This window comes from Peromyscus leucopus, chromosome 8b (assembly GCF_004664715.2).
Source record: "Peromyscus leucopus breed LL Stock chromosome 8b, UCI_PerLeu_2.1, whole genome shotgun sequence".
NCBI lineage: Eukaryota > Metazoa > Chordata > Mammalia > Rodentia > Cricetidae > Peromyscus > Peromyscus leucopus.
Genome location: NC_051086.1, coordinates 97,970,178 through 97,978,975, shown reverse-complemented (window position 1 = coordinate 97,978,975; position 8,798 = coordinate 97,970,178). Strand labels below are relative to the sequence as shown.

Genomic DNA, 8,798 nt, shown 5'->3' with positions numbered 1-8,798 from the left:
AACCTTGTCTCAAAAAAACCAAAAAGAAGAGGAGGAGGGGGGAGGGATGAGAGGGGAGGGAAGGGAGAAAAGAAGGGAGGAAGGAAGGGAGAGGGAGAGAGGGGGGAGGGGTATTTCACCAGAGACTTGGGAAGATGCTCATCTCTCTTGTGCAGATGGGAAAGCTGAGACCTGGTGACGTCGGATGCAGCTGTAAGCCCTGAATCTCAGCTCTGGTGAGTTTGATGATGGCAATGCTGTCATGGCTCCTTCCCTTGTCCAGCACCTGCACTTCCCTCTCCCCCTGTCCCAGGAGCATGCTCCCTTAGCTCCCCACTGTGTGTGTCCCATCATCCCCCCACCCCCCAGCATCCTCAGGGAACTCCTATCAAGGAGATCCAAAGAGCTTCTAGGTGCTAACCAAGCTGTGTGTTTCTGTACAAACACTTGGAGGCAGCTCTCATTCATTCCCCTCACAGACTTCCTCCCTCATTCACCCACTATCTCTCATCATTCATTCATGAGTTTGAGCTGCTAAATCTCCATGAGGGGTGAATTCTCACTCGTTGGCAAACTGCTCATCCAGCCCCCAGCTAGCCAGGCTGCAGCTGGCTGCTTCTCACCCAGTCTATACCCAGAGCCCGTCGTGAGTCCCAGAGGCTGAGCACATGGGCTTCAAATGTTCTTATGTCCACAGATATCCAGGTCTTTCCATGTCTGTTGCTTGTTATATCCTCAGGGTCATCTACATGTCATGTGTGCCCACCTGTCAGTCTTATGCTGTGGGATGTTCTGTACGCTGTGAATGTGTTGCTCTGATTGGTTGATAAATAAAAAGCTGATTGGCCAGTAGCCAGGCAGGAAGTATAGGCAGGATAAACAGAAAAGAGAATTCTGGGAAGAGAAAGGCTGAGTCAGGAGCCGCCCTCCTGCTGTCCAGGGAGCAGCATGTAATGGCACACAGGTAAAGCCACGGACACGTGGAGACATATAGATTAACGGAAATGGGCAGAGTTTAAATGTAAGAGCTAGTCAGTGGAAAGCCTGAGCTAATGACCGAGCAGTTTCAATTAATATAAGCCTCTGTGTGTTTACTTGGGTCTGAGCAGCTGTGGACAGGGTGGGACACAGGAAAACATTTTGCTACAGTCTTACAGTGTTCATAACAGGGCTGAAAATGATACCAACTGTCATTGATCAAATTTCATCTAGTATTTTTTTTCCCAGTGCTAATGGTTGAACCCAAGGCATTGTACAAGTTAGACAAATGATGACACTGAGCTATATCCCCAGCCCTTCAGAAATTCCTACATCTGCCTATAAACAAATTCCTGTGAACACATCTCTCAAATCCACAAAAGCAAGGCTTGTTCATTGGAAAAAACTCAAGCAATGCTAAAGCAGACAAAATAGAAACTTTGGGCTGGAGAGATGGTTCAGCATTTGGAGTACTGGCAGCTCTTCTAGGACTCGGGATCAACCTCCAGCACCTATACTCTGGCTGTAACTGTCTGGAACCCGAGTTCCAGGGGATCTGATGTCCCCTCTGGCCCTGGGGTCCTGAAAGGGCACTGCATACACACTGATACACAGATACACATGCAGGCAAAACACTAATATAGATTAAAAATAAAATATTTTTTCCTGGAGCTCACTTGGTAGCCCAGGCTGGCCTTGAACTCAGAGATCCGCCTGGCTGTGGTGGGTGGACACCTTTAATCTCAGCACTTGGGGGGCAGAGGTAGGTGGATCTTTGTGACTTCAAGGCCAGCCTGTTCTTTTTTGTTTTTGAGACAGGGTTTCTCTGTGTAGCTTTAGCCTTTCCTGGAACTCACTCTGTAGACCAGGCTGGCCTTGAACTCAGAGATCGGCCTGCTTCTGCCTCCCAGTGCTGGGACTAAAGATGTGCGCCACCACCACCCAGCTTAAGACCAGCCTGTTCTACAGGAGTTCCAGGATAGCCAGGGATACACAGAGAAACTTGTCTAGAAGGGAGAAAAACATCCTCCCCACACCTAGCCACCTGCACACCGCTCCCAGCAGCTCTGCTGAGCAGCTCACATCCTTCTGGAATTGCTGGGGCAGGAACTGGGGACTTACCTCAGGGTCTTGCAAATGCTAGGCAAGTTCTTTACCACTGAGTTACACCGCCAGCTCCTCTTCCCCCCTTTTAAATTGAGATAAGAATGCAACTAAGTCACCCAGGCTAGCTTTAATCCTCCTGCCTCAGATTCTGATACAGCTGAGACTACAGGACTATACTACAGCACCTGTCTCTTCTAGCTCTTCAAAGATATGTAGAAACACACACATTTAACATTTAAAATGTAACGGCGGAGTTTATTTTACAAACCAAAGCTGCTTTGAACTTCCCTTTTCTCCCAACAGTAAAAGACAGACATGATGTAGATCAGCACGGCAGATCCTTCAAGCTTACAGGATAGGCGGTACGCATGCCTTACAGAACAAGCTTCCATAGGTCAATGGAGGTGGACCGTCATCACCCCTCACCCAGCTCAGTGCACCATGAGAGACTTAGTGGGTAGGCCTCTCTGCAGACTTGTCTGGAGAATTGCACCTGATCTCATCCTGGACACCAGGCCAGGCGTAGTAGAGTAGTAGCTTTATAAACACTGGCCGCATGAGTGGACAGTGCAAGATGGTCTCTGAAAAGATGACATCTCTTCCTCTCCCACCAACAGTAGTGACTGAAATGGCAATAGAAGTCATTCCAGGGGGCTGGAGAGAGCATTGGCTGCTGTTCCAGAGGACATGGGTTCAATGCCCAGCACCCACATGGCAGCTCACAACCACCTGTAACTTCAGGTCCAATGCCCTCACAGATACACATGGAGGCAAACCACCAACAGACATTAAAAATTAAAGTAAGTTATTTCAGGCACCGAGCTTTGGGATGGCCACTCTCTTCAGGCCACACCACTGTTGCTGTAGAGAAATTAAAAGCCCTATACTATCTTTAGTGACAGGCAGGTGACCTCCTCCTGCAGGTCAAAGTCCAGCTGTAGGACTTCTCTCTAGTGTCTGAAAAGGAAGGCTGGCCTTGAGTCCCCTGCAGCACACAGCAAAGACCAGGATGAGGTGGAGGTACCTAGCACCGCTGCCAGCCCCAAAGCACTGGCACCAGGAATCTGCCTGACTTCATCACCCCGGACCTGAGGGCGAGCGGGAGCTCCAAGCAGTGCCCAGGCCTCGCAGGGACTGTGAGCTCTGTTCAGCTCCTCAGCCACAGGACTGAATTCTTCCCCTTAGGGGTTAACTGTAGGTGGGGACCCAGACTCAGCAGGAAGAGCAGGGTGGGGTCTGCACCTCCTTTTCCTCAGGAGATTCCTGGAGAGGAATCTGGAAGTAAGCATTCTGTAAGCCTCACTCTACAGATGTCTAACCACACCTGCCTCTGAGGCTTCCTTCCCACCCTACCTTCTAGAAGTCTCTTTTCTGGTCTCCCCTAAGAGTCCCATGCATATCAAGTCCAGTTCACCCAGAAAGCAGAGAGGAGAAAAGGATCCAGGGAGCATTCTGGTCCATTTCTTTAGTAGTCACAGGCCCCAGGGAACTTAAGGTCAAAGCATCCATTCACAGCTTGGATGCACACTCCTCCCAGGGAGGTGGTCAACACAGTCACCGTGTGGAAGGATTTGACTGACGCTTAGCTTCTGAACTCATCTCCATCACCACTTCGCAGCCAGAGCCCGAGGCCAGTCGGTGAAACTTTAGCAAGTGCATGTGTTTTGTGTATGGCTGTGGAGGTACAGTGGGGTCCGGTCTGTGCAGGTATTGTTCGAAGGTGTATCAGAGTCTATGCAGTTCAGTCTTCAATCTCCTCCAGGCACAGAAGTGCTTCTGTGGGACGGCAGAGCAAGCTGTCCAGTCAAGATCTGCATCCCACCGCAGGCACCCCCAACAGTCTTTAGCTTGGGAGTTATGACAGAGACTATGGATCCAGTTCAGCTCTCAGACAAAAGGTAGTTGGCGAGGCACAGGGGTAGAAAAACAATAAATTAAATCAAAGGACCAAGGTCATGATGGGATGAGTGGAGTCATTCCAGAGTCTCCAAAGTCCTGGGCTTGACCCAAGAAGCTTGTGGATGAGGTAACTCAAAGGGCCTGGCTCAGAGTGCCTCTCATTGGGTCCGCAGGTTCCTCAGGCCTGAGGCTGTAGGGAGGAGGTGGTTCTGTGGGAACTGGCTTCTGAACAACCTGCAGGAAGAAAAGGGTACTTGGTTTGCTTTGGGCTGGGTAAGGAATGAATGACAAGGTCGATTGGGAGCCCTCCCATTCTGTTACTTCAACCATTTCGACAGCCAGCTATGACACAAGTTAAGATTGGGACAGAAAGACCCACCTGACTATAGGGTGGTGGGGGATCCAAGGTGGTGACCCAGATCGTCTCTAGGGGGGCAATGGAAGGTGGCTCTGGAGGTATCTGACGACTCGGTCTGCGGTTCTGCTCTGGTTCTCTGCACTTGGGACAGAAGCGCCTCACAAAGCCGCAGATGCACAAGAGAGGTATCATCACCATGAAGAGGATGAACAAGATCCTGGGGAGAGGGTGATATCTCTGTGAGTGCCTAGACCCCTCTCCCTCGCCGTATCTCCCCCATCATCCACCCCCATCCTATTTCCGGTGGACCCGGCCCTCTGTGAATGGTGCCCAGAAGGGCTCTGACCCTGGCCTTACCTGAAGGTATCATTTGAAGAATCCCATACATTTATCTTTGGGCAGCATCCACTGGCACAGCATCTAAATCCTCTGGTGCAGTTTCTGGTCAAGTCAGACAGGGATGGGGGAGACTGACATCACCAAAGTGTCAGACCAAAGGGTCCTTGCTTCCCCAGACACATATACCCTCAGGTTACAAGCCACCCTTAGTGGGTGTGGGGTACAGATCCATCCTGGGTTTCTTGGGAGGAATTGAGGCCTGGACCCGAGTTTGGAGTTCAACATGGCCACTGTTCCTCAGGCAGAATGATCACAACAGCAACCTTACAGGGCAAGCATGGGGTTCGAGTGTGGCTTCGCTCATTCGACTTACCCTCCAGGTAAGAAAGGTTGGGGGTTAACAGCAGCTACGAACCTGCCCCAGGCCTGCAGCTCCCTCCCAAGGTTGGGTGGTTGATGGGAGGAGGTATGGCCTCAGCAAAAGTAGGATGAGTGAGGAGTGGTCTATCTCCTTATCCTGGGGCATTGTTTGAGCACACACTGCTCCCCCCACCTCCCAGCCTTGACTGACAATTATAGTAAAAAACAAAAACAAAAACAACCCATACTTACATGGAGCCACATTTGAATACAACCTGTGGGGGGAAAACATGCAGAGGTCAGAGTTCAAAAACCGAGAGTTGGGTCGCAGGTCATAGAGTGCTTGCCCAGCATACACTAGACATTGTGTTCAGTTTCTAGCAATGGATCAGGTGTGCATGAACCAGGAATAATGGTACCAGAACCCAAGAAAAGGCAGGAGAATCATTCGAGGCTATATAGCCAGTTTGAGGCCAGACTGGGATACAAGAGACCCTGTCTCAAAAAGAGGAATCAGCCGGGCAATGGTGGCGCATGCCTTTAATCCCAGCACTTGGGAGGCAGAGGCAGGCGGATCTCTGTGAGTTCGAGGCCAGTCTGGGCTACCAAGTGAGTTCCAGGAAAGGCGCAAAGCTACACGGAGAAACCCTGTCTCGAAAAACCAAAAAAAGAAGAATCAGAGGCTGGTCTCAGACTTTGCTTCAGACATCCAGGACAGTGTCGTCTCAGACTCTGCCTCTTCCCTTCCTCCAGCTCCTCCAAGTGCAGGATCAACGGTTGGAGCCTGCCTCTGCCTCCCTAGAGCTGGGATTAAAGGCATGTACTACTGTGCCTCCTTTTTTCACCCCTTTTGAATTGAGACAGGCAGGGTCTCACTATGTAGCCCTGGCTAGCCTGGAATTGAGAGATCTGCCTGTTAACTGCCTCCAGACAGATTAAAGGTGTGGACTACTGTAACCTGACTCCGGGTGATTTCCCCTGACACACCCGCAATTGGGGACTGGCCCATGAAGCCACCCTTAGTAGAGCTTTAGAGGCTCCAGAACCTCCAGAAAGCGACCTAAGCTCCTCTCCCTCTGTACCCCATGTCCCAGGTAGAGGCATCTCTAGGAGATCCCTAAACACACTCAAGCCCCATTCAGCCTCAGATCCCTGCTGGGAATTGGGTCTCCACACAAGAGTTCCCATCCTGTTGATAGTACTGTGACTAAGCTCAGGACTAGGACTCTCTTCTCCTAGGTGTCCCCAAGGCATCTCTCTGGCCACCTCACTTAAAATTACACCCATTGCCTGGTGTGGTGCTCCTTTGCCTTTAATCCCGGCATACCAGCAGATACATCTGTTAGTGGAGGCCAGCTTTGCCTACATAGCAATTTCTAGGGCAGCCAGGCCAGACCCTGTCTCAACAAAAAGAATAGGAAGACAGCTTTTGGCTTTGCTAAAGATCATTACAATAGAATTTCATTTGCTGAGTAAAGACAAGAGGACCAGTGATGGTCACAGCTGGGAATCAGTCTCTCCATGCTCACAGTAGCATTGCTCCTTTTTTTTGTCTTGAGACAGTTTCTCTGCGTACCTTGGAGCCTGTCCTAGAACTAGCTCTGTAGCCCAGGCCGGCCTTGAACTCACAGAAATCCGCCTGCCTCTGCCTCTTAAGTGCTGAGATTAAAGGCGTGTGCCGCCACCGCCCAGCTAGTAGCACTATTCTTAAGGGAAGAGAGGTACAGGAAGTTAAAGACACAGCAAGGGACCCAGGAACTCAGCCACACCCCCTGCTCTTCCAAATATCACTCTGACACACCCCCGCCACCCCCACCCCCCAGAGACCAGGCTGGCCTTGAACTCACAAAGATCCGCCTGGCTCTGCCTCCCAGTGCTGAGATTAAAGGCGTGCGCCACCGCCGCCATCACCACCACCCGGCCCTGTACTGCATTTTTGTTGTACGGTTTCTCGGTATAGCCCCAGATGTCCTGGACTTTGCTCCGTAGAGGTAAACTGGCCTCAGAGATCCGCCTGCCTCTGTGTCTTGAGTGCTGGGTTTAAAGGCGTGAGCCACCATCACCAGCGGGCTCCCGTATTACATTTAAGGAGTGGTAACAGGGGTCGCACCTGCCTTTAATTCCAGCCCACTTTTACTTCCAGGGCTGAAGTAGCAGGGGCAGATCTTTGTGGACTTCAAGGTCAGCCTAATCTACATCATGATATCCCCTGCAAAGGAATTTTAAAAGTAATACTTTAATGGCAGGGTTCATAAACTGGACCAGGATTATTCCCTTCCCATCTTAACCAGGGGGTGGTGGTCTGATCTGGGATGGTTAGGAGCCTGCGTTTTAGGGAGCATGGAGTGGGATGGTAACCTGGATTTATTAGCTCCGATTGGGGAGGCTGACAATGCCTATACTTGGAGCTGCAGGAAGGGGTCAACAAAGGATGCTGGGGTCCAAGAGTGGAAAGAGGGCCTTGAAACAGGGTTCATGCATGGCCTTGGACAGAGAACTTAACTCCAAACAGCCAGTGAACTGTTCTGAGGAGCAGCCTTGCGACTTCACCCCTGTTCCCAACAGATTCTCAACCAAGACTGTACATTTAAAAGGCTTATGCTCTGACCACTTCTCTGTTTGCAGGAATCTGCCAAGCCAAGACACTTAGAGTTTGGATACGAGGAACAAGAAAGAGCACAGGGCAGCGCTCAAACCCTGCCTCCCTAGATCACACAAAACAGAGGCCACCCAGCCCGGGGCCGGGCAGCCAGGTCTACTCCGAGGGCAAACTGGAACTAATCAAAGAAGTTAGAAGGGCCTCCTCCTCCCTAGTACACAAGAGAAGTCCAGAGAGGGCCGATAAACTCCCCCAAGGTCACCAGCCACGGAGGAACAGGGAAGGAGAGACGCCTAGCCCAGACAGGCAAGAGCTCAGGTTCCTCAAACTTACACAGGGAAGAAACTAAATAAGACAAGCCATGGCAAAATCGGGGGGTCAAGGTTCCCATTCAGGGCTGTGAGCGGAGCCAGATCTCACTAACAGCACAACAGGGCCAAGCCTAGGGGCCCTGGTTTCCCAGAGCCTCCCTCCTACCTCCACTTTCTCCAAACAAAACAGAAAGGAAGTTGCTAATTGCCAGTGGTTACGAGGAATTCCTGACAAGGTAAGGCGGGACCGGCTCGGAAGCAAGCCTCTGCCCCATGCGGTCCTCCAAAAGGCTCCGAAGTTTTACTTACCGCATTGGCGCTTACTGGTTGGGAACTGGAGAGCAGGCTGAAGAGCCAGGTGAGCGCGAAACCCAGGACCCAGGCGCCCGGCATCCTGGCAAGCGGGCCACTGAACTTCCGTGTGTAAGGAAGGAGCGACTGGGCACGACCTTTCCAACTTCCCTCCACCTATGGGGCCCAGCGTCGGAACGGGGGTGGAGTTAACACACCTGAGTTGGGCTTCTAGCCCAAGCTCAGGGAACAGAAGTGGAGAGGAGCTGAGCTTGCCTGGGTCTGAGGAATTGGGAGGTGGGAGAGGTTGATTTAACAACCTTGCGGAGCACTCTGGGAATCCCTCTTCTGGGCTGCATTTAAATAGTTAGGGCAGGGCGTGGTGACACCAACCTTTAATCCCAACACGCAGAAAATCTCAGTGAGTTCAAAGCCAGAATGGTCTACTTAATGAGATCCAGGACAGCCAGAATTACTAGTAGTGGTAGTAATAAATAAAATAAAAAAGCCGGGTGGTGGTAGCACACACTTTTAATCCCAGCACTGGAGAGGCAGAGGTAGGTGGATCTCTGTGAGT

The 8,798-nt window shown here is 51.2% G+C and overlaps 1 protein-coding gene across 1 annotated transcript; it reads right to left on the bottom strand.

Moving 5' to 3' along the window:
• Positions 1–2,291: 2,291 nt before the first annotated feature.
• Tmem92 (transmembrane protein 92) lies at positions 2,292–8,459 on the bottom strand. The gene is made up of 5 exons (XM_037201239.1): positions 8,240–8,459; positions 5,273–5,295; positions 4,679–4,762; positions 4,343–4,538; positions 2,292–4,197 (listed from the first exon to the last, which is right to left on the bottom strand). Exons 1-5 carry the CDS (start codon positions 8,321–8,323, stop codon positions 4,096–4,098), a joined length of 489 nt encoding a protein of 162 aa, XP_037057134.1. The 5' UTR covers positions 8,324–8,459; the 3' UTR covers positions 2,292–4,095.
• Positions 8,460–8,798: the final 339 nt, after the last annotated feature.

What these genes read in the sequence shown, in the direction of transcription:
- Tmem92 (XM_037201239.1), bottom strand. Translation starts at nt 8,323, where the DNA reads ATGCCGGGCGCCTGGGTCCTGGGTTTCGCGCTCACCTGGCTCTTCAGC. An exon ending in AACCAGTAAGCGCCAATGCG is followed by an intron (nt 5,296 to 8,239) that starts GTAAGTAAAACT and finishes TTCCCCCCACAG; the next exon opens with GTTGTATTCAAATGTGGCTC. An exon ending in GTATTCAAATGTGGCTCCAT is followed by an intron (nt 4,763 to 5,272) that starts GTAAGTATGGGT and finishes TGACTTGACCAG; the next exon opens with AAACTGCACCAGAGGATTTA.